Raw genomic sequence first — 26,848 nt, 5'->3', positions numbered from 1 at the left:
AGGGAAACCACATATCTTAATCTGAATGGCTGCTGGGCCACAAGGAGTCATGATTCAAGCTATGTTCCCCAACAAATGCTGGTTTAAATTCAGTGCTGGGAAGGCATTGTTTTGCTGCAGCAGCCATGTGATCGGGTTTGCACCACATCTCAGTCACTGTGAACAGTGACTTAGCCCTGTTCACAGTTAGTAAAAATGCATCCTCCATGTGAGCATGTAGCTCTTTAATACACAGCCAACCCTGACCAGAGAATGACTTACCTCTAACTTCTCCTTAAGTCTCAAAGTCTACAAAAATAAAACCAATGAAAAGGAAGCAAAGAAAGATGCAGTAATGTACAAATCTTCTACTTCATTACCTTCCCACTGAGTGCTTCTGAAGCAGGCTAACACCAAGAGGGGAAAAAATAGCCATAACCCCAGGCCTTTAAAAGTAATTGAAAACCCACACCCATTTAGAATTCCCACTGCATTACTGAGCTGCAATCATCTTGCTGCTGAGACTTAATTGTTAATAACATACCTAATGACCTGCAGAAAAAACCGGATCTGGTATTAATTGCTGTACTTTTAATAGGAAGTGCTAAGTGCCCAGGTAGCACAGTCTCATCTTGTAGTTGAGAAATTTGCGTGGGAAACTGTCCATTATGACTAATGTTGACTTGGACTAAAGCATTTATTTATATAAGAACTTTATTGTTCACGGTTAAGTATGTGATTAGTGAAGACCAAATGTAATCCACTAATCAGGGGCTGAAAGACTTCTGAAGGAAATTGATTCTGTTCACAAGGAAATGTGCTTTTTATTAGAGATTATTTGTTAGAATGCAAAGAAGTAATAAAACAAATAAATGTATACAAACAGTAAAAGAAACCTGCAATATATGTTTGAGGCAGAGGCAATAAATAATTAGAAACCTGTGACTTATTATATAAGCATCCCACAGGGGAGGCATTTAAAGGATTTAGCAGTACACAATGAAGTGACTGCTACTCAGCTTCGGGGACAGGCACACAGTATATAGCTGTACTAAGGACAAATGTTACCACCTGCCTCATTCTGCCTCACAGCCTCAGGATCCTGTCTGTATGTTTTTATTCAGTATATTGAGATCCTGGAAACAGCTTGTTTTCATCTTGCTCCCAGCTTATCTGTACCTACACTAAGTTCAAAAACCCCCTCTCTCTGCTCCTGGGGCTGTCACTCCTAGGACACGCCACGTCTTTCTGTGTCTTCATACAGTACCAAAGGCAGTATGAACACTCCATATAGCCCTGGTGCAAGTGCAGTTTAGGGAGCCACAGCTGCCTCTGTTGTTTATCATTTTGGTCTGATCATTTTAGATACTCTCATTTTGCTCTAAGGAATATCTGGCATCAGTAACTTCTGTTACTGTGTGTTCTCACACTTCTGCTACATGTTTGAAATTGAATAATGTCTACCAAGACATAATCCAGAAACTGGATGTTTATTTTGATAGAATGAGGATATTTAATGCCAACATTAAATACTCATACTCATTTAGTCCAACCTCCTGTACTCAAGCAGCCTGCAGCATTTTGCTCGGTAAACTCCAAAAGCATGTCTGTCCCTAGAAGGAATTGTCTAGGTGTTTTCCTGAACAGATACCTTAATCTTTTCCATCAATTTAACTTTCAGAGTTTAAATTGGTGTGATCCTTTTTAACTGTTAAATTTTGTAAAGGCTGAATAATTTATCTTAGAAAGTGCAATGCATACCTGCTCCTTTCAGGAATAAGCAGGTACCTACTTTTAGATTTCTCGTATTATTTTCTTGGGCCTGAGGCTACACACAAGAAAGTAGGAATGATTCCAACTAAGCAGCTCCCTTGGGCTGGCTGCCTCTACTAATTCCTGTGAATTCACCTCAGTTCAAAAGACAGAAATCTTTCATTGGCCCCTTCGGTATTAGAGGAACTGCAGCAAGGCAGATCCTTCTTTGATGCTAAGCACCAAGGGGACCGCTGTTCACCCTGCAAACTCATCACCCTCATTAACATCACAGCAACTGGTTTCCCACTATTTACCTAGACGTTAAAGCAAAGGGAACTGCTTTTAGGAAAAACAAGACAGTAAATTTGGGAAGGTCTTTAAAGGCAGATGGCAGCTTGTTTCCTTTATCTCTGCTATCAGACCTTATCAAAAGAGACCAGTTGCACTTCCTGTGAACCACCCTGCTATCTCTGGAGTTTGAAAACAAAAAGAAAGCAGGTTAAAAAACGTGTATTGGCAATAAAATTGTAGCCCTAGATTCTTTGCTCCCTCTCCTCAGTAAACACAATATTTTCTTTAGGAACTCTTCCAAGAGTTTTGTGTGATCTCACATAGCAACAAATTAATTTTTCCCTTGTCTTTTAATTTTCAAAAATTCCATATTTAGTTTTTCTTCCACACAGAATCCACAAGCTCCTTCTCTTCCACAAGCTTCCCTCAGGACTTCCTCTGAGTCTGCAGAAATGGGGCTGTGGAACAACATCTCACTGCAGTAAAAGCCTGTTGCCTTAACACTCGTGTGTGTTCCCTTAACGTGTGTGCCAAGCCAAGTGACCATTCCTCTTCCTGTCAGCTCTGCAGAGCCAAGTCTGCTCCCAGGCACTATGGCCTTGTTCTGCCTCAAGCATCAGCCATGGATTTGCTTGCTTTTGCATCACCAAGAGCTTTGCCCAAGGGGTGGGAAAGTTTATACTTTTGGATGGAAACTGCAGAATCTGGCAATTTCAGCCAGGCAAAAGTTGGCAGCCAACTTTGGAATCTTTGGGGGTTTCTTTGACTGTAGATGATGGGATTTAGACTAAGGCTTTTTCTATAATGAAATACCTCTTCACTATCACCACCATTATTATATTATTATTTCTCTGCTGTTTGACTAAAAAAAAGATTTCTGATATGTTTCCCGCAGCAGCATGGAAGACCTCACCATCTGATATTTTTGGGGGTAGCACCAAACTTAAAACCAGAATAACAGTAGAGGATTACCTGATAAATTCAATTTTGGCAGATAATAATTTTTTTCTAATATTTTAAATATGGGTGAGCAAAACTACTTGCTAAATATCAGTCCTGCAAGCAGAGTTAGGGAACAGCAGTGTCAAATTTTCACCATGTGACTGCTGAGGAGGGAAAGGTGCCTGGCCTCAAGTGCCAAGCCAAATTTCCCTCTTCCTCTGATTCGTAATCTGAGCTCAATTCTGAATTTGGTCAGCTGTCCTAGCAGAGAGAAGAGAGAAAACCAATGCTGGTCACCAGAGACAGCTCTGCAGATACTCTCAAATAGAGAAGTTAAAAAAAGAAAGGGATTTTTTTTTTTCAGGTAAGAAAGTTTGCCTGGTCTCTTATGGAACATGAAAAAAACCTACTAATAACTAGACACAATGGTATAAAATTAGTAAATCTGTCCAAGGTCACAGGCACAAAGTGAGCCTAGGGAAGTGTTCTATAAAGGCATTTGGAAGGGAAGATTTCAAATTCTTATGGTTTTCTCTGTTTAGCACATCACACTTAACCTCACCACAGCAGTTCTCTCATCCTGCCTTTTCTCCACACTGGTATCTTTGTGAATAACAATTTTGAGAGGATTTCCAAATCATTTTTAAAACATATAAAAATGCACTGTAGGGATCTGAACCTGAGTAAAGCACCATTATCTTTTAACATCCAAAGCTAATAGTATAAAAAATGCCTAAGTTCACTTAACGGTAGAATTCATTTTTCTAATCTATTACTTTAAAAATCAATGGGAAATGAGTTAAGCTAAGCATTTTGTCAGATCACAGGAGCTACAAAATCTTCCCATGATTGCATCAGGAAGGGATGGAAGTGCTTGGTGGAAGGACAAAGAAAGTCCAAATACATTTTCAACTTCAGCAATGGCAAATCAGAGAAAGGTCAAGAAAGCTGTGATAAATGAGCCTGATTCAAAACTGTACCCCCTGAATGCTTAACCTGGAGAATGCCAAGGGCAGCAACAGCCAGTGGCATTTTTGATAAAGTCAAAGCTGTTATGTATGTTAGCACCAATGAAGTTGTAGCACTGTGGGCACCTTGGATGACACCTTTTCAATGAATGAGTATTTCAGGGACTGATCTGTGCAAGCACATCTTCACTGCTCTGTGAAAGGTGCACTTGTGCTAATAAATGCTTTGCTTGGCAGAAGTGGGGACCACCATCCTCAACGCATCTCTGATGCTGAATTTATTTGTTTTATAGCCTCCTCACATTAGGTACAGATTGCCTTTGACATATGATTTTGAAACAGAAGTATTTATGGTATGAAAATACAGATCCTCTTGAGCCAATTTATATTTCTCTATGTGACACAACGGCTTCCCACCTACACAAGCTCCTCCAGGCTTTGAGGGCTGAATCTGCTGTGACATGAAGTGAAAGAGAGATTATGACCAGAAAGGCAAAAGCCTAATTTTCTGTGTGAAGGACATCTCGAAACTGGAGACCAAAGTTGTGCCAATGCTTGGACTTACCAGACATTACCCTTGCTCTTGGGCCTATGCTTACCTGTCCCAGCTCCTCCTCACCCCTCTCTACTTGAGGGCTTTGTTGTGTTCAGGTTCCTCCGTTAATCTCAGGAACCCAGAAGGAGGCAATTGGCTTTGGCTCCTGTTACATTTATCCTCTTACCATTGTTTTGGTAGGACAATCTAAAATGCAATTAAAGTCAATACTTTTCCAGTGTTTTTTTAAGTAAAGAAGTACTTTTATCAAGATGTTGCCAGGATTTTATAAGCAAATGTATACTTTTCCAGTATCAATCATTTCCCAAGGCAAAGGCAAGCTGAGTTATCTACTGCTATTATAGGAATAAAATGTGCTACTACATCAAGAGATTGGGGTAAGAGAAGCTATACATCAAGAGAAGTGTATGAAAAGAAACTTCAGGCAGGTTTGTTTTCCTACAAACATAAATACGTTTACTAGTCTGCACTCTGCTCAAGCCACTATTTACATAGCAACTCTGTAAGAGCAGCTTAACAGCCTGAGGAGAACATAATAAAGGCTTTACCCTTTCTGTATCAAGGGAGGAATATTCCCTCTATCCTGCAATACATTTGATTTTTAGCTATATTTTTGAAAAGAGAAAACTGTTCAGGTTACTAAGGTGTTGTCTCCATCACCCTTTAGTAGGAGCTGCTAGTGAGACTTCTTGGAGGAACAAGGGACTAGTCTGGGTGAAAACATGCCTGGTGTTATTTGATGGTGCTGAAAGAGCAAGTACAACAACACAGTTTCAATTTTCATCTGAGAACTCAAATGCAGCATTTCCTTTCACTTCCCATGGACCTGTGCATTCCCAGCTTGCTTCAAGCTCTTGCTGAAGTCAAGGGACCACTGAATATACACAAGAATTGCTGTTCTCTGGCTCTGCCTCAAAAGCTTGCTTAAAAACCCTGCACAGAAAGGCTGGCCTCTGCAGAATCCCAGCAGGTATCCGTCTGAAAACACCAACACCATGCTTCTAAATTCCTCCACCTAGCAAAAACCCAGAAGACACTCCTATTCCACTGACTCAATATTTGAGCTTAGATTTTTGGTTTTATTTCACCTGTTCTAACTAAGGCCTCATCTCCAAGCTACCAAAACAAAGAGTAGTGGTTCACAACATGGCTAATGTAAGAAAAATCACACTCCTTTGTTTCAATAGGTTAGGCTTTTACTCTCATTAGAAGAAAATAATCAAACCAGGGCACTTTTGAAAGGCCCGGGAGTGCGGACGCAAGCACAGAAAAATGAAACCCTTTAATATTTGGGATAGGGCTGTCATTTGATTGCAATTCTGTTTAGTACTCAGGGTATAGGCTATCTGACTATAATTAGTGTGACTGAATGCTTGAGCTCAGTAATATGGCATTAATGTGCCATACTGGAAAACAGATATACACATATAGTCTTTCTCTGATTCTCTTTAAAAACAATTCCTATTGAATTACAGCTTTCAGCATGATTTATCAACAGATTATTGTTTGTGGAAGAATGCAACCTTCCTGCTCAAACTATTCCAAGGCTGACTCATATCCTGGTAATTCATTAATACACAACATGATTCCAGTCCAGTGAAGTAATTTCTGCACTATACAAGTCATAAATCCTACGACATCATCTGAAAAATATATCTCAAATTCTCTTTCTAAACACTAATGGAACATTTTTTTTTTTGTCTTCCCACACACATCATCAAGAGGAGGGGTCCAGGCAGAGCTGTAGAAAGCAATTTGGTAGCAGTGTACTTTATAGAGTTTAACAGTATAAGAGCTACCATACTGAATGAGACCTGAGGTCAAACTAATCTACTAACTTACAACAGCAGCCTATGTCAAAAGCTTCATGGGAAAACAGAAGTGAAATAATCTGTCCCATCTGCCCTCTCCACATTAGGTCTCATTCTATTAGAAAGTGATTTAAAGCCTAGATTGTGAGGTTTAATAAGCTTTCCAAGAAGCAGCAACCAAAGAACATTCCCCTTTAACTTATGAAAACATTGCTGCGGAGGGGAGAACTGGAGGTGGTGGAGGGATGTGTTTGTTTTCATGTTTCAGCAGACTTAATTGCTACAACCAACACTGCAGATACTATCACTTGGCAAACAAACTTGTAGTGGCTAGAGCTGTTTTTACTTCATACCTGGGGCATTTATTGTTTCTGGGTATGATCTTGCAACCCTTTTTTCTCACAGAGGCAGACTGTACCAATAGTCACAGTCTCACTGACACCCAGTGTAACAGAAAGGATTTGAGAAGTATTCCTTTCATTGACAGTGTAACATGTTGCTTACCCAGTGGAGTATTTTTTAATCTTGATGCAAGAAGCAATATGGTGCTTGTCATAAGCAAGATATTTTTGGAAGGCTCAGTGGTGCAGAATGCCAGAGAGAAAATCTGCATAGGGAGTGAACATCATCAGTGACAGGGAAATCATCCTGAGTTTTCTTTCTCTGAGCTAGTCTAATTTCCTCAAGCAGCTCCCACTATCACCTCCAGACCATCGATGACTGGTTCTTGAGCTACACTGCCCTGGCAGCTGAACCAGCATTGTTGTCTGTGTATCAAGAGCTCCCGCAATTAAAACACACTTGGGCCAGACTCAGCTGGACTGGATGAAAATCAGCAACAAGCCAATGTATTTTATATATTTTATATGTTTATATATTTTATCTGTCTGATGGGGATGGGTATATGAGTGTGTTTGCTTTTCTGTGTATTTAATGGGGGAAAAAAAGGAAAGAGAGGGGGTAGACCAACAATGAAACTTTCCACCCCTTTTCACTGGAAAGTTGAACCATGTTGATAAACTGAATCTCAGTGGCCAGATGCTCCAGCCCTGACTTCTATACTCTGATCTGTTTTGTTATCCTAGATGAGTGATTGTGTCCTATATAAATCAATGCATGGCATGCATCCTAATCCTGGGACCTTCATCAGGTTATGTGATTGGGACAAGGCCTGTTGCTTTGTTGAGTTATATGACCAAATGTGAGTGACAGGTTACTGTCATGTAACCCAAGGGTGCAAATCTCTTTGGGTAGTTTTTATGTTCTAATTTGGTTATTCTGTGTCAAAGATGGGTGGAGATTCAGTGCTGCTGATGTGGATGCACTGATTTATTTGGCATTAAACACATTTATCATCAGGTTCCATACAGAAGAGTATAATGAAATCTTTGTAGCTAATCTTTAGGGGCTTCTTTAGGCCAAAAATAATTCCCACAAACACCTTCTACCTGTCCTTCCCTGTATGATTAATCCCTCATTTCATACTCATTTTCAAAACAGAGATACCATGCTGGGAGATCCAATTCTTATCCTGGGAAGGCAAATAGTGCATTTTTCATACAGTTAAAAGATGGACATTATGAGAGGTGATTACCTACCCAGTTAATAGGGCAATGTTTCAAGGGCAAGCCTGCAGGATCCTTGGATCACAGACAACTACTGTGTTTTTCAAGGTGCTATTTTTCTTTCTCTCATTCCGGGATGAAAGAAGGCTTCTCCTGACTTTGGAAGCCCTATGTAAAGCTTATGTCCCTCTACTGACAGATATGTAGAGACATAAAAAAACCCCAAAAAAAACCAAAAAAACCCCACCCCCAAACAAAAAAAAAACAAAAAACCAGGAAACAAAAAATCCAGAGCTGGACAAGGTTTGAGGTGTATTGCAGGACAGCACTGCAAAATGCTGCCAGAGTTACTAAGGAAATTGCTTCACTATCTCCTCACTGCTCTAGGCCATTACTCCTAGTTGCTCCACTCCATGAGCATCAGGTCTTGAGGAACATTTGTCTAGAAGTGAGGCTGAGGAGAGAGGACGGGCGGTACAGTGGGGCATAAAAAGCACATTTGTTTTCAATGAAAGAAAAGTACAAATATCAAATATGATGGTGTTAATGCTCATGTCTTGTAGTGAGAGAGAAAACCACCTCAAATCAGCTGTACTTGGACTTCTACTGGAGAGTTTTGTAGCTATCTAAATATAGCAAAAAGTGCCCACAGAAAATTAGTAGAGGGAAAATTCAGTTATTCATGAAGCAATGGGGCAAATTCTGTTTGGGATTTCCTGTTGTAGAAACATGCATCACTGAATCTCCTTTGGACAGACATCAGCAATATCAGCAGCAGACTGTGAGACCCTGTGCTGCAGTGCCTAGCTACAAAAGGGTCAATAGCATTTGTTTAAAATCTGGTAGGAAGATAGTAAAGAATAACCAACAGTCAAACAGGCAATACTTCAAAGCAAATAAAAAATGCTGTCATCCATGTCTGTAAAGAAGACCCAAAATGCCAGGTGGCCCATTCAGATATTCCACATGCCATGGAGGTACTGTTACCTGGTGGACAGTCATCTCCTTTTATACAGTGGCTCTATCAATTCAAATGGTTGGTGAGAAGGCAACTTGAGCAGACTTTATAATGTCTGTGATATCATCAAACCCTACTTAAAGCCTACTCTGGAGGCTGTAATGGGACCAGAATGATGCAAGTTCCTTGAGCTTTTGCCCCCCTGCAAAAGTTTAAATTCCTCGGTGTAGGAGGATTTGTCTCTGTTTTGAACTGAGGTGGTGAGGGGTAGAGGGGGAGCGTGGATTTAGCAGCCCAAAATATTACACATTTATCACTGGGTGTTCCCACTAAAAGCACTTTTTTTTTTTCCTTTTTTCTTTCTATCTCTACCACTCCCTGGAGAGATTTGTAACAAATGGGTGTGCTGTCTTTCCCTGTCTTGCTTTGCAAAAAGCAATGCCTAGAGCACAAAGAGAAAATTAATTACGATAGAATTTCACACATTTTTCTGGGTGCTTAATAAAGCTTGAACTTGAGCAGAGCAGAGAGACTGCTTATTGCTGATTTTTTTTCGAGATCACTGCACAACAAACAGAAACTGAATAAGTAATTAAGTTAACTGGCTCTAAAACTCATACTGGCTGAGGATTAAGGTAATTATGTCTGAGCTTACATACATTCATTGCAGTGTTATTTCATTGCAGCAAGTCTTGCCTGCTTGCTTGTTGCTGATGTTATTCTAGAACTGATCTGAATTGTTATCCTTCTATTATCAAAAAGGTTACAAACACAAACTTTCCTTGCTATAAATATAGCTATGTTATTTTTACTACATGTTCAAAGGAGATGCAGACCTCTTTTTGCTAGGTTTATACAAATAGATCCAACTGTTTCTTCCTGCACCAAAGTACTTATAATACCTTAGACTTAAGGGATCAATTAAAGTAATACACAATAGATGCATTTGGTATTGTGATATTTGGTACAGTGATTTCCTTGTCAAAGGGTGTGGGGGGGAAACCTATTGTTAAGTCTGAGTGAAAAAAGACACTCTGGGAAAACAGTATCAGTCTCCACAATATTACTGGCAGGGCAGTATGGATTCTTCACCTTCTGGGTTACAAAGAAGTTTCCTTTTAATGGCTGGAATGCAGGGCAGAGGAAAGGAAGGGAACCCCCCACATTCTCCTTGTCTAACAAGGAGCCACAGTGTGAGAACCACTTCCTAGCAGAATTAATCTGTGATTGACAATGGTTTTCTTGGCAGCCAGGGCTAAAAATTGTTTAGCTGTAAACAGACAAATGTAGAACATTTTAAACATTTAAACACTCAACATGCAGGATGGCACCAAGAGAGCACCAAGCTTCAGAGTTCCTGAAAAAAATCAAGGAATTTTCACATCAGGATATGAGCACAAACACAAGAGAAAAAGAATACCTTGTTATGGACAAATGAGCAGGGGAAGATTTACCAAAATTGGAGATTTGTTCTCTGGGCAGTCCAAGCATTTATATGTGTGATCTTAGGCAAGCTGCTATATATGGCTTCACCCTTCCTGCCAAAAAACTGAAAGAGAAATACTTTCATCTTCACAGAGAGCATGAATGTGGGCAAGGCACTTGGTATGACCGGGGTGGGAGCTCTGCAAACAACCAGAAAAAGTCTGTGACTGATACAATTTCCCTGTAATCCAAAGTCAGCTCTGAGGTCTACAATGAAAGGACATGAAGGAAATTGCGTGAGGTGGGACAACTTCAGAATTTCATTTCCCTTTCAAATGCTGGGAATAGGAAGGAACATTTAATATTGAAATGTGTAGAATTGCTTTGTGCTGATATTAATGATGAACACGTTTGAAGATGACTGCTCTGTACACTGGGGAGGCCACCTGAACTAAATAGGACCTAGTCCCAAACAAGGCAGACTTCTAAGGCCCTAAATTAGTGTTTTGTAAACATGTTGATTAGTAACTGAAAGATATCTTTATTTAAAAAAATGAAAACCAGAAGAGAAGGGCAATGTTGACAGAAAGATCATAAATCATGGAAACTCTATTATGAATCAAAACAACAGATGTAACATGAACAACAACATCCTTTATAAACAGAAATTGGACTGTTCTGTTTCACTCTTTGGAAAGGCTAATATGCCTAAAATAAATTTCCCTGAATCTCTTATTAATGTTTTACAGTCAGCGTTAACCGGCTGTTACAAAAACCCAAAATGTGGATGATTTATATCCCAGAAGAGTCACTAACCCCAAACCACATTTTCCTGATGGACCTGACATTAAGAACTATAACCACTTCCCCTGACTATATTCTTCTTGCAGGGGAAGAAGAAAAGTGCAGGTGATTCATACATCAGTGATTTCTTGCACTGCATTCACTTTCCTTCTCTCTTTATTAGCAGGCTAATACTGACTGCATGAGTCACCAATTATCACCTTAAGCACCAGACAGGAACTAAATTATCACAGTGATCTCTTCACAAAGCAGGCATCACACCATGTTTGCTGGGGCCCAAATACCTCAGACTTTAAACAGGAAATGACTCTGTCCTCCCCATTTCATGTTATGAAACCGGCGTTTCTGGGATGGACGCACTTGTCCAGGCCAAAAATTCTGTGGGCTTGCACCAATCTATCTTTTACAGCAACAGATAAGTTACAGTTTATCAATCAGTGTATCATGCAGAGGAAAGATGGATTGCCTGTCCTTCCTCACTGACAATGGGAAAAGCAGGATGCCCAGACCATGGTTATACTTCTATATCTGATCACATGAGGGGGAGAAGATCAGCTCCTGCTTCTGTCCTTGCATGGTGTGTATTGTTACTGGTGGCTCTCTCATTCTTAAGCTCTGGCATGTGAAGAAACAAAACTCACTTGAATAGCATTACAGAGCTGCTTCTAGATTATCACTATCATCACAGAAATCTGATTATTTACAGGGACCTTATATAGCCTACTATTAATCCTCTGCATAATGAACAAATAAATTCTGCACCAGATTTTGCCTAACTTTTCTTGAGTTTTTTCCCTCGTGTAATAACAATTAGTTCAATGGTGAAACCTCTGACTGATACCACAGTGAAAGCATGTCATCACACATGAAATTAATGAACAAGGTCTTCCCAACCATCTCTAAATACATCATGAAGGGAATGCTTCTTTTTAATATTCTGTCCCTGTTTTTAGCAGGTAAATCAAAACCTGGTAACTTCCCCATGTCTGACACGATCCTACAGTGTTAATTCTGCTGAAACACATGGCATGAGCTGTGCTAATCTCAGCTCTTCCCATCCTGTCCATTTTAAAACCAACCTTTCACTAACTCCTTTGTGCCTAATTGCACAGTCAGGGTGGAGGTGGCTTCTCAAATGATGGATGGAAGTACCAATGAGAAGCAATGGAAAAATTCTGAATGACACCTATATATTCAGATTGTGGTTTCTCCTTTGTGGATAAACAAAAAAGATCTAAAATACCAATGCTGTTTTGAACTTCATAACTTTTACTTATTCAAAACCCATGTAAATAATAATGTATTAACAAAAAGCCATTTTCTGCACAAAAATTTAATTGAATACATCATCCTTCCCTTTCTCTCTCTATTGATGCATGCTTATCTTTCCAGTCTTTTCTATGAGTTCATTAAAAAGTAAAGCTACAGAGTTTAAATGTAATTTCTCCAAAGGTACATGGTCAGTACTTGAAAATGGTTATGCAGCTAATTAGTCACAGAATACATAACATCAGATGACTTAGGTAGCAAATTATGACATGCACAGCAAATGACGTAAAACATGCTTCATTTGAATTCCCACAAAATGTCACCATTATCCCTTCATAAATAGTTTCTCTCAGGCAAAGGTGAGCTCACAAATTCAACCCATTCTTTTTAGTTCAAATCTTGCAAATGCTGTATTACAGTCGGTTACTCTCAATGACTCTGGTCTAAAAAAGATAAGCCTCTGTCCCATTCAGATCATAGAAAATGAAAGGATATGAACATAAGACTCTCCGCCTGAGGCTATTCCACTACACTATTTGGATTTTTACACTTCAACAGGACAGTGGCATTCCTATTATGAAAAATATTGAAACAAGACATTTGCAATGATCTCTTAATTCCACCTCAGAAAACAGAAATCTCAGAGGTGTTTTCTAACCTTACTTCCTATGACAGTACAATTAAAACCTGCAGTACAAACGACTTAAGTATAAAAACAACAACAAAAAAATCCACTGGAAATAACATTCTCATTATATGAAGAGTAAGGTTAATGAGCTATTACCTTGGCAGGTCCTTTCATCTGTGAGCAGTTTATAGCCTTTCTGGCAGCTGCACTCAAAGCTGCCAACCGTGTTTCGGCAGAAATGGTCACAGCCACCATTGTTTACCAAACACTCATCAATATCTGCAAAGAATGAACAGCAAAGATTTAGTTCATGAGAGCAAAAATTTAATTTGTGACAGCAATTTAGTCATTCAGGGCAGGAATACAGAAATACTCAGATCCCCAAGGAGGCTGTTCCTGTCAGGAACCAGACTGCTCAGATGCATCCCTTCCCAGACCTATCTCACAAAGCTTACAATGAGAGCTATGGGTTGAGGTGCTCAAGAGAGAGAGGTGTTTCTCTCAGAACTGGAACCAACAGATGATCCAAGCTGAGGTACTTTGGTGTTAAGGAACATTCAGGGGAGCTTCTCTGTAGATGGAGTGCTCTGCCTGACAGCAGACTTCAACCTGGGAAGGATGTGAATCGTTTTACCTTGTATAGGAACTAACAAAACATAAGAACACACAAAAAATTGAAGAAATAACAAAGGTGAAGTAAAAGACACCTGAATACTGAAGAAATACTTCCATCATTCTTACACAAACAAATGCAAGGATACATTTTCTCAGAATGAGCATTATATGTTATTTTGTCATTATTCAGTGACACAGTGTGTCACCCATTTTCATGTATCAAACTTTTTTCACTTGGTGTAGCAGAAATCGAATTAACTCTAAGTGCATGTGAAATGTTCCTTCTTCAGATATTCTGAAGACAGAGCACCTATTGCCTTTATTTGAAAGCCATATATATATATATATATATATATATATATATACACACACACAGAGTATGAAGGAGAGATCAATGGCGCTTAATTCAGATAGTGGTTATGAAGTGGACTGATGAACTTGATAAGACCTCTGTTCTGAATTTCATACTGATGATTCTACTTCCCACTCCTTTTAAGTTCTCCCAAAGGTTACGAAAATCTGGAATGACCAATACCTTTTCCAATCCATAAAAGGTTGTGAAGTATATAACAGGCCACAAAACCTCATTTGAAATACAGGGTATGTTTCCATCCTCACCCAATTATAAAACCATGGATCTATGTTTATTTGAAAGGGGAGGGGGAAGTGCTTTTATTATTTTTCAGAAGAACAGTGCCAAAAAATACATCTTTTTAGAATGCATACAGTGAAGAAGTAATATGACATTGAGCCTTGGCTTCCCACTTCTGGAATTGAAAGCAAGATCTTTCAGGGAGCTAAATGGAGAGCAATGTTTCCTTTTGAAAAGCTTCTTGCTATAAGATCTTTGAAACTTTGAGGTAACAGCTGGCCATTTAAAGAGCAAATCTGCAGAATGCAAATCTAGATGCCAAAAGGTCTAACATATGAAGATGGGAATTTATCAAAACTAGCAAGATGATGGTGAATGAAGGGCATGTTTTAAAAATTATTTGAATTCAACAGGATTCTTAGTGAAAGTAATTAATTAATTTTTGGAAACATATTATTTCAACATGGGAATGAGGCATGGTGCTTACCATATTTCTGCATGTAAAATGTAAACTGCAGCAAGAGGAGTGAGGTGGTAAATCTAAAAATTTTTACAGCTGAGAGGCAAATTCAGCCATCATTTCTAAAGAGCACTTTGTTGCACACACATTGACAGAAATATGTCCAGGACTCAAATAAGCAAGAACAATGTATATTGTTGTAAATGTTTTCTTATGAGTTGCACTTATGGCAAGGAGATGGGAAATTTGTTCTCAGACCCTCTGAACTAATACTATTGCTTATTACTTTTGTGTCTGGTTCTGCAGAGGAATGGCTTTTGCATTCAACCCAATTAAAAGAAGAGGGTAAATTGCAGGCAGCAGCTGTGGAACACCCTGAGTGCTTTGTGCAAAGCCAGCTCAAATCTTTGTGTCTTGGGTAACAAAGATCTCAAAGTGCCCCAAAATCAGGAGTCTCTTTGTTATCTGTGGTGCTCCAGTTCTGGGATTTGGCAGGCCAGCAGCAGATAACCCTGGGCTCCCAACCTGACAGCTCTGGTGAAGAACACTCTGAGGGTCACCTCTTCATAACACCATGAGACTGGAGGCAGCAACCCTTTTGGTTTCAGCTGTGATCATCTGCACAGGTCAAGACTGGAGTGAAAAGACAAGAATCTTTGGCCCAATTCCTGAAGCCTGGCATTTCCTTTTGTAGAAGTGATTCCTCCCTAATGTGCAACTAGGACCATGGTGTGGGTGTTAGGATGGACTACCACAAAAAGTCCCATCTTTAGCAGAGCACAGGTGTACCCAACTACAGTTTAGCATGCCCTGACAAAACTACGGGACAAATGGAATTGTGAATTAAAATTACTAATACATTATGCATCGTAAACACACAGAACAGTCATCCATCATGAAGAAAATATCTTTTACTCGTGATAAGAACAACATGACCTTTGGGCTACTCTGCTGCCTGAGACTGCTTGAAGTAGAAATTACTTGCAGCCTGTCAAACACCATTCTGGAGTAATGATTGATATTTCATATTATGGCCCCTGGATTTCACATGTGAAATTCCAAATTCCAGTCTCTTTTCTGTGTCTCTCATGACCATAAGGGGCAAAAATGAAACCCTGCTGGCATCAGAGTGCAGATTTTAGGCTGTTAATAACTGTCATTCCACTGACAATACAGCATATTAGCTTTACACCAGCAATTCTTTGGAATTCTGAACAAGGATCTGAATAAAACCTGTGAGAGTCCACAGGAAAAGAAAGTATTTATTCATTTCTTCTAACTGGAAAACATGACATGACCTTTTGAAACACGGACCATCAAAACAGAATAGAGGTCAAAACTATTAGCTGCAAAAACATTCTAAATAACATAAACAGTGCCAATATCTCTGCTTTCACTGTATTTCTTTCCATGACCATAGCGAGACTGACAAGGCATGTAAAAATTATTTCACTCTGTGGAGAGCAGCACATTGCTGCATTTCACTTGGAAGAGAGCAGTATCCAACTATATGTATAATGTCTAAATGGTTCAGAGAAATTGCAAAAAGTCTGTATCCCACTATTTTTCTTTCCTTGGGTATAAATAATTTGTGTTATGAGCCATGTGAAAATAAATTATTCCATTGCATGAGAAGGTGAGGCCCCACTTATATTTAAACTCATAGGTACCCAACTTTGTCAAGTGACTCTTTGAACTTCACAGTTCAAAGTGGGTCTGCCTCTCATGTTGGGCAAAAATACACAGTGGCAACCCATTGTGGTGTCTCTACCAACTTTGACATAATTTAGTCAAATATTCCCCTACTACTATTGAGACTTTCTGTGGAGCAGCCATAAACCTGCTGTCTTCAAACATAGTTCTCAAGTGGCTCCTTGAGATGCAGGTTGCAGAAAAATAGCTTCAACTTCCCACAGGCTCTCCTCTCCTTTATTCTCAGAAATGCAGAAGGATGTAAATAACTGTATTTCTTCTATGGAGGTTGTACATAAAATGCCCTGATGATACTGTGAGAGTCATTTCAGACTGGTAGATCTGGTGGGCTTTCAGTGTGTTGGGAATAAAACCCAAGGAATCTCCCCCAATGCAGTGAGTCAATATTGTTAAATGATACCTTGCTCATACAAGCTGATGATCTGCTGCAAAATACCAAAATGGGACACAGGCAGGTATGAAAATACATCCCAGTGAGAAACCACAGAAGCATTGAAAGTTATGGTCAAAACTGTCAGGTGAAGGTATGGTGTAACAAACAACTCAGCATGCAAGCCTCCTGTTAGCTCTGAAAATGTTCATTCAATTCCCAAGCAATTAAATACAAACAGAAGCAAACATAACATTTGCAACAAGGAAGCTAACACCTTTAAAGTTGTAATATTTGAAGGAAAAAAACCCCAATTGCAAATATTTGTCAGGAGATGAAGCTCAGCAACACCATCACAAAAGCTGTGGGTCTATGCGAACCCAGGAACGAATCCTGGATTTGTAAATAAAATAAAATAAAATATAAAATATACTCTAATATAATTATTATAATAAGTATATTAATCTATAATAATATATTCTCTTATTTTTTTCTGAGGATCTCAAAATGTGAGGGAGGCAGTGGAATCAGCTTTCAATAAAAGTGTAGAGACTCAGATGCTTTGTGCTAAGTTGCATAGCTACAATTTGACTCAGCTAAGCAAGCAGATTTTTATTTTTCTTTTCATGATGTTGTGATTAATGGGAATGCCTGCTCCTGTTCCATTCACACCTTTTTTAAGCTCTGCTCAGCGCAGTTCATGTTTGGAAGGAGCTGGCTCTTATCAGGGTTCATGTATGCACTTGTGTGTGCACCTATAAACCCAAAGAGATTTGCTTTGCTGCATACAAGCCAGGGAACAAATTAAAAAGTAGGGATTTTAGGTAACTTGGAACTTAACATTTCACGTAAGCTGCTTAAAGGCAACTGAAAGGGTAATCAACATGCAATCTTCACCTATCTGCTGAACAATGATGGAGATTTCCAGAGCCTCATCACAGGTGGAAGTGAGGATCCTCCTTTCAATAGCTGGACAAATATTTGAACTGATTGTGTCTGTCTAATCCTTTGCAGGTTTAAAATGCTACCTAGCTCCAGGAAAAGAATATACTCCCAGATCAACCTAAAATAATTACTGAAACTTCATATGCTTCTTGTTTTTAATAATGAAAGCCAGCATTTTAGAATTAGTAATGCTATTACCGTTATACAGTGGGCATCAATATAAATACATTTTCTGCAAGGTGGGCTGGTTTGCTAGTTCTTTTTGTTTCCTCATTTCCTAATTTTCCCTTGCTATTCTTCTCTTGCTCTTCCTCACAGTTTTACAAATCACCACTGTCCCCTAAAAACTGGAACTAGTGTTGCCTTGTTGATACTGATATTTGTTCCCTGCTGCACACAGACCACAAAGTATAAAGCAGCCACAAAACTTTTTAACCCCATGCTGGAGGTAGGGAAATAAAGGAACAGAAAAAATAACTAATTCATCCACACTTGAATCCAATTTCAGTGTACAACTCAGCAGGTTACCCTGGGGTGCCAATCAGCACAGGCTTGCACAAAACACCTTGCACTGCATGCTGTTCTACATTACAAATATTACAGAGCCACCAATGCTCAGACTGAAATTATTTTGATATTTGCCCTGCCCCTTCTCAATAAAGCTTGTAAATTCAGGATTAACATAAGCAGAAGCTACCAGGCTCCACTTGCAATACTCTAAATGTAATATTGCATAACATCTTAAATAATGCATGCCAGGGATATCTCATTAAGGTAGAAAGATAATTTCATATCCCCAGATTCATTGGATCAGTGCCACCATGAGAAAATCTAAACCAAAGTAGAACACAGGCTCTGCTGTTCCATCCAGAAGCATCAAGCCAGATGTTGTGGGGTTAGATTCCAGGGAACTGAAAGTCCTAGCTCCGGTTTTACAATGGATTTATCCAACATTTGGGCAAAGCGTAACACTTCCCTGCTTTACTTCACTTGTAAAATTGAGGACTGATAATTATCACTTGGTATTTTCAGGACCAATACTTTCAAATGCACTATTATGGAACAAGGTGTTATGAATCCAAGTCATTTGTTGTCAGAATTTTTAAGTCAAATTACAGTTTTAAATTTCTCTCCTGGGCTTCAGAATGGTTTGATCCAGCAGCAGGTTCCTTGCTGGTAGTGCTTTGCACTGGAAGATTTTGTGAATGTCTGCAGGACTGTTAGGGACATGTTTACTTCAGGAGGTACAATTGCTGTTCCACCACTCCTCCTGAAACTACACAGTTCATTTCCTCTTGCATGTTTCAGGAAGGAAGAAGTCTATTTATGCAGTACCTTCCACTTGAGGATTACATAGGACAGCAGCTTATTTTCTTCATTACATTAAACCTACACAACACTTCTGCAGGAGAGATACATTTAATTAATGCTTCTTTAACAAATGTGAAACTGAGGCAGGTAGGATAGTGTGCAGCTTGCCTGCATCAGACAGATACAAAATGAAATAAAGCATATATTATAGCATTTCTAATTTGAGTTCTATGCTTCAACAACATCCTCATTTTCCCTCCCACAGTGCTAATTAACTGTAAAGTATGATAGTCATTACTAAAGTTCCACTAAGTAGCAAATGAAGATTCTCTGTTTAATTAGCTTTATAGGTGGGTTGTGGGACAAGGCATTTTCCTAATTAACAGGATTAAATCTAGACTGGGCAGACAGGAATGAATGTAATTAAAATTTAATCTTCCTCATCCTGAAAACAGGCTGCCCACAAAATAGAGAGCTTTGTGTAAATGCTCTTAGAGCATGGAAAGGTTGAGACAGGTTTCAACACATTTCTCTCATGTCACTTTCTCAATTTTCACCTGTTATCTTCGCAATTTCATGAAGAAACCTGTCTTCCAACACAGATGGCAATCTGTCACATATGGATTTAGGTGTCAGCTATTCTCCTCCAGGACATATCCACTCTGACATTATCCACCAACCAATCAATAAAAGAGTCTGCCAGGCTGCCAAGAGATCAATCATCTTGTAAAACAAACATTATGTCCTATTATTTTCTTATTACAGTTAATTAGATTTATAAAACACAAAAACCATTGTAGGTGAAAAACTCAGAAATGCTGTCATAATAGGTTAGGCCCAGATTTCTCATTTGTAAAGGGGAAGGGATTTACTAAATCTAATGTGAAAAGAAAGGATTTTCATTTAAAATTTTTGCTGAATACTAAATTCTTTTCTAACCTTAAAAACATGTTAGTGCAAGGTTATGAACCCAAACAGTGCAAGCTGAGGCTGTGACGCTAGAATGTGAAGGGAACTGGAGACACAAAGATACAGACTGATAGTCTTTTCAGTGTCTAGGCTGAGCAAAATGTTAAAACTACCCCTGCTGCCCAGTGCCCTCCTGCCAGAAGCAAAGATAAACCTCACAGGAATCCCAGGAAATAAAGTTACTTTTCCTCCTCCTGTAACATTTTATCAATCAAAATGCTTTCATCAATCAAAATGCTATTTATAAAACATTGGAGAGGGAGAAATAAGTGTGCTGTTCAATCTCCCATGTGTACTTGGGGAGACCAAAGAATGTGTCTCTGTTTTTTACAGAGCATGTGAAAAGTACAGGACATCAGATTCTGGGAAACTTGGCTGTATCTGTGGCCACATGGGTGAGTACAGACAGATCTGGAGGCTGTGGGTAAAGCAGCAGGAGAGAACTGTGCAAATATAATTGGGCTGACTGCTTACCTTCCTTAACTATTCACACAGCCATTACCACCAGAATAAGTCCATGTGCAATATCATTATTCACACAGCCACACCACCAGAATAACCCTACGTGTAATGTTTATGCAGCAGGAGCTGAGGCAGAGCTAAATGGGTTGCTGCAGGTTAATAACAAGAATAAGAGTTAATTCAGTGTTTCTTAAGGAGTAAATGACAGAAGACAGAATGGTGGGGCTGACATCCTTGGCCATTTCCTCTGTGCTAGGTGTCACTAAAAAACAAGGCCTGGCTCTTCCTGTATTTAATTTTTCCATATGGTCCGAATGAAGAGCAAAGGGGCAAGTGAGATAACTGCACTATTGGACCAAAATATAAGAATCCCTCAGTTTAGTTTATATTCTGGATTAGTATGAACTCAATTTTCATTTACCCCCTTGGAATTATTAACTGCTCAGGAAAGCTCTGTGCTTATTTCCAAGAATCCCAGTTTGCTTATAGAAAAATGTTTGTTTAATTAAATACAATTGGTATTAAGGGTAGTTAAAGGTACTGATGTTCTCTTTAAAATCCCAGTGAAACCGTGCTAGCTTTCCTGGGATAAAGCTACTCCTTCTGAAAGGGGCACTTGAATGCAATTAGTCCATGGTAATTTAAATAGCTCTTAATGAATCGAAGAAATTTAGATGCTGACCAAAAATTAACCCTCCAGAAGTTTTTGAAGACACTACTTCAAGCAGCCAGGGATCTGCTCTGTACCAGGGAAGACAGAGGCATCACTGAGAGCAGGATCTAGTCATATTAAAGAAAGAAAAGCTGTATTTTATAATGAAAAAGGCAGTGATAAAAGAATGAAAAAAATGCTTTAAGTTTTGAATGCTGGAATTTATGATCATGTGAGTAGTCAGCTCCCAAGTACCAGAAAGCACAGCACACTTTCCCATAATATACCATGGTTGTTGATCCTCAGAGGGCTTTATATTGTTGAATAAATGCAAGGTCTTTTCAACAACTGAAATGCAAAATATGACCCTCTGAAGCATTAATTTAAAGGATTTGGCATTTTCAAAGGGGAGGTTCATGAAGACAAATAACAACTGCAAGTTTCTAGGGAACAGGGATATTGCCTAGTCATGAAAAAACCCCTAACTTAGTACACATGAATTTATTTTGTGGGGATAGATGGAACCCTTGGGAGGGAATGAAACAGAATGATTTACATGGCAGCTGACCCAAGTCTGCAATTTTTAAATGGAAGATAATTTGTTATATTATATTTGTCTGTCATGAACAAGTCTACAGCAGACAAATGAATTGTATCCCTTTAAAGCAAAAAACCCGAACCCCAAGGCCCAACTGAAAACCTAAAAGGCAATTCCCTTAAAACAGAGAAGGGCCAGTGAAAGTTTCACGCATATTCTGGATTAGATAAATTTGCTGCAGCAGTTAGAAGGATTCTGCTCTCCATTCTCTCTCTCTTTTTTTTTTCAATTCCATTTTCTTATTTCTGACAAATTTTGACTGTGTTAATATCTAAAATTTACATTTCTTTTTTTAAAATAAAAAATAATGGGTTTATAATTTGATTTTTCATTACTAAGGTCTGAAACTTCAACTGTCTCTGAATCAATTATGTGTCTAAATCAGTCACATACATACGCCTCAGTGCGCGTCCAATTGGTCACTAATTGCGCCACTAGGCTTCTGACCACAGTCACCACCTACCACCAAGAGTTTTCCATCTTTTTCTCCTTCAAATCCTACTCATTCACTCATTTTCTACTGGCAACCAGCAGCTTTTCCCTCTCTCCAACATCTCTTCCATCATTTACCATGACCTCTTCTGAGCTTTCCCCTCAGCCAGATACTCTACCACCTCTCTTATCACACACCAACAACAGTCAACTCCCTGTCTGCTCTAAAAAGTGGGGGAAAAATAGAAACCTAGTTTTGAGTCACTTCCCAGTCTTAGCAAGTCTAGAAACAGCTGTTTCCAGGGCAGCAGGGCTGGCCCAGATGGTTGTGGTTCTCTCTCTGACACAGAGCTTTCTAAAGAGCTGCTACAGCTGCCTGCTGGATGCTGCTGTTTTCCTCACACTGGATTTATCCTGTATGTTCTTTGTCTTGAGAGCTGGACAACATCAATGGAATAGTCTAAAATGACTGCAGCCTCAGCAAAAAGGCCTTAATGTTTGCTTCCTTAATGCACATTTAGGTAGTTATTTTGAAAATGCTTTTGTAGCTACCGGAGAACTCCTGCTCTCATCAAATTTGTGAGTCTTGTCCTCCTCTTCTTAAACAACTACCTCTTCTGATAAGCTGAACATGATTATTGTTCTCCCATCGGTTACTCAGTTTTCCCTCTCTCAGTTCTGATGTTTGTGATGGTTTACTTTGGACAGAGATGGTCTCACATCTTGCTTAGAGTCATATAAAAAATAACCTCAAAACTGCCTCTGTATTTTAATAATCCTTTTTGTCTTTAGACTTTCATTTGTCATTCCTAGCAAATAAGTTCCCTTTGTATTTTCTTTTCTCACCAACTACAAGCCTACCTGTTATCTCTGCAGTGTGCATGTGGTTGATTCATGTGCCAAAAACTTCCCTGTAGAGGCATTTAGTGGGTCCAACTATATGACTCGTTTCAGGGCTTCCCCAAAGTGTGTGTTCTGAAAAACTTGCCAGTACTCAAGCCCTGAACAGTTTCACTACACTACTTGTGTAGTGAAAACACATTGTTTTCACTACAAAATTCCTAATTTTACTCTCATTTAATGTTATTTTTGTTACCTTTTTTTTGGTTGGGCAGACACATCTATTGTTTCACAGAATGAAATCACCCACTGGCTGCCTTCGGTTGCTTGTCACAAATGTCTCTATTTTTTTAATCATATGGTTTTGTCACTTAAAGAGGAGTACTGGTAAGGGGAAGAGACAGGGTGATCTAGCTGCTGCAGCATTAAAAAAAATTAAATCTGCTGGTTTCTGTAAATCAGTTGAGCAGTTTGGGATTCACACAAATCTGTCTTTACCATGAATGCCTTCCTGCTTGCTTCCTGAAAATGGTATGTGGTCTCAAAACCCTTTAACTGTGCAGAAGTACTGGACAATGACCAGAACTGGTTTGTCAGAAGATAATTTTAAGGAAGTTTGGCTATTTTAATGGAACATTTAATTGCACTTTTAATTTGTGCACCACACATATATAGAAAATTAATATTTTAAATCAATGTTTTTGTTCCTCCTAAAAGCACTGATCTAACTACTGCAGAACCCAAATTTTCACTACTATCATTCTCGATCTGTCTCATGTTCATGAATTAATTTAGGCACTGACTTCTCATGCAAGGCAAAGGTGGCCGTCTGTCCATTCAAAGACAAAAGAGGTTTTTGTATTTATTTTTTCCTTGTTTTTAGGATAAAAGACAGACCTGAGCCACAAGATTTGTATTTGCCTTATGATAAGCATGGAGAGGGAAAAGGTATTTTTTGTTCTGATATCTGGCTTGTGATTACATCTGATCTATTTTCTGATAGCTCTTTGCTTGCAGGTACAGAGAAGCAAACTCAAATGGGGCTTATTTTTGAACACACACACACACACACACACACACACACACACACACAGACACACACACACACGCTTCTAGTGGCAAACACTGGGAAGGTAAACTGCTGTAACTTGAAAGCAGAGCTGTGTCTGGAATCTGATAGAAGCAGAGTTGCTTATAATGAATTATGAAAACTAGATCTTGATTATTGGGAAGTTTATTCTTGGCTGAAGTTGATGAGAAGTAGGGAGAAAGCCGTATTGGGGGTAGGAATGGCTCAGAATGAACCACTTCAGTAAACACATATGTGTTGCTAAAAGACAACACATACTTTAATAGCTAACTTCTAAGCCTCTACCCTCTGAATTCAGCCAGCTTGTGGACTGGCTTTGACAAAATCATTTGATAAAATCATTTGGCTTTGGCCTACAACTGAAAAAAATTAAGGCACTCTGATTCCCCTGGAGAAGGATGTTTTTCAGAGGGAGAAACACTGAAGAAAACCAAAGAGGGACTGAGAATTTGTCCTGCACTGACTTTCACATCTGAATGGACAACACAGGCCTCTTAGCACCACTGTATTAACACGTTTTCTTATATTTTGTTTCTATTACTGAGCTCAAGGAGAGGCACTGTGTTCCTTGTTGTACTCTGAGGGGAAGTGGAAATGCTAACCCTGTTCAGGGATATTGTCAAGGCAAGTAAAGTGGGTACCCCACAGGTTGGGATTAAACTCTTTCCATGACCTTAGGAGCATGTTATTGCAATAAGAGATGAGTTCAGAGGGTGCCAGCTGTCCCATGTTATTTCCCAATGCACACCTCTTTAAGCTTGTACAAATAGAAGGTAGCTGAACCATGTGATGTAAGACCTCTAATCCCATCAGGAACTACCAAAGGCTGTGCTTATTTTCCCTTGGGGTCACCTATTCTTCTGACTATATTCTAGAACACAGTTCACTGAGGGATTCCTGAGAGAAGTAAAAGGTGTGAGGTGAAAAATCAAATTTGATGCCCCTGAGCACTGATGCTTAGGAGAGAGGATGGAGATTCTACTTGGGTATCCAGAGTGGGCACACCAGTGGCCTTGGGGATCAAATGAAGAGTCAAACAAAGTGGAGTCTACACAAAGGCCTGAGGATGACAACTTCTGTTTTAAAAAATGAAACAGCAAATTTCAGTGCCTTTTCTACTGAGGTTCTTGACTTGAAATCCCATGAGCATTCAGTTTCCTGAAATGTCTGAGAAATTTTCCTCTAAAAAGTCAGAAATTTATCTGACTTATTACCCTAAAACATTTGTACTACTGGCCACTCCCAAGGATCATGGTTAAAGTGGTTTATGTGCTCAGGTCAGCTTCTTCATAGAGAGCCTAAGCACTAAGTGTATCTGCAGAGTTGGGCAATATTTTTTCCAGCAGAGTAAGTTAAAGTATGCTGAAAGTCTTTCCCCTAGGTACTTTCGACAGACTCAGCAACATGCACACTACAGCTCTGGGATATCCCAGAGTGATCCAGCCCAGATGTCTTCATTTATGTGCAGCCACCAGAGAGATGCTACTTGTAATCTTAAAGCAAAAGCTGCCCTCACTCACTCCTTGTCACTGCACCTTTGACTGAGGTAAGCCTAAGGGACCACCTCCTATATGCTCTTTTCCAAATCAAACTATGAATCCAAGGCACTATATCAGCAGAATGTTACAAAATTGAATGTTCTGTACACCACATTTCTCTGGCATGAAGCACTGACATTATGAACCAGCATCAAATGTAAAAAGTACAATCACTCTATTAACTACCTAAATTTTCTCAAAGACAAGACATGTAAGTAGATGGCCATGGTGCAATGATCGAGGAAAATGTAATCAGAAGAAAAGGGAATCAGACAAGCAGGTCTCTGCCCTTTCTGGCTTTGACAGACATCCTCTTCAAAAACCCACTGCTGCTTGTAATTCTGAAGCTGACATTTATGCTGACATTTGCTGGTACCACAGCACTCTGACTGCAGAGGAGGTGATGACTGTCAGCTACTTCTTCCATTTGAGTTTATTCTTTCACAACATTTGCATGTATGGTTTTTTTGTTGTTGTTGTTTTTGTTTTTTTGAGAAAGCACTGGAAAATGGTAATGGCTTGTTATGCCTAATGGCTCATAATGCTTATGAGCCTCAAAAACCCTATGTGTCTGTGTGGACGGAGGGGAACTGACCTCTCCACATGTGCTGAAAAAAAAATTTATGTTGCTAGAGAAAGGTGAGCTGGGAAAAGCTCTCTTTGTAAGCCAGGACCTGCTCTAAGATCACTGATACTCCTTGCACTGTGTGGAGCATCACAGATATTGCACACACTGCTCATGGGAAGTACATAGAAGGAAGCTGTGGATTCAAAGCAGGACTAGTCAGACAGCTATGAACAGATTTGCCTCTAAATGTTAAAGTTTAAACTCTTCAGGAGATTCTTTAAATTCCTTTCCATTTAAAATGGTGATGTATGTGAACTAGTTCAACCAAGGAAAGCTTTGTATTTGGGTGACTACTTTCAATGAGATCACTTTACAACTAAGGGGGGAAAAACAACTTCATTCACATGAAATCATTTGGGCCTGTGTTGTATTTTTCTCTTAAGTCAGATCCATTTTAGTTCAGAAAGCCTGCTCCAGACTTAACAGTCTTGACTCTAAAGGCATTGAGACCCCTATTGTTGTGAGAAGCGTGATCATATTAGCCATTAAAGTTTCATCTGCCTTAGTGTAAACTTGACTGATGCATACATTTTAGAGGTTTTCTTGCACTGGGGTATATTTTACTGTCTAATTTGTATTAACATGTGAAAAAACTGTCAAACTGGTCAGGGATATTAATCAAACAAAACCTGAGTTTATCAAAGGTACTCTGACAGCAAAACTATTGTGTTAAGGCAACAAA

General features: G+C 39.2%; 1 protein-coding gene across 5 annotated transcripts in view; it reads right to left on the bottom strand.

The window, feature by feature from the left end:
- Nucleotides 1-26,848, bottom strand: part of SCUBE1 (signal peptide, CUB domain and EGF like domain containing 1) — a 230,160-nt gene that overhangs the window by 35,873 nt on the left and 167,439 nt on the right. For all 5 annotated transcript variants that reach the window (XM_064420579.1, XM_064420577.1, XM_064420578.1 and 2 more), the window contains one exon: nucleotides 13,108-13,230. In XM_064420579.1, coding sequence (XP_064276649.1) covers nucleotides 13,108-13,230 — 123 coding nt within the window. The remainder of the gene's footprint in view (nucleotides 1-13,107; nucleotides 13,231-26,848) is intronic.

The sequence above is a fragment of the Passer domesticus genome, chromosome 5, assembly GCF_036417665.1.
Source record: "Passer domesticus isolate bPasDom1 chromosome 5, bPasDom1.hap1, whole genome shotgun sequence".
Taxonomy (NCBI): domain Eukaryota; kingdom Metazoa; phylum Chordata; class Aves; order Passeriformes; family Passeridae; genus Passer; species Passer domesticus.
This window is presented reverse-complemented; position numbering and strand designations above follow the sequence as displayed.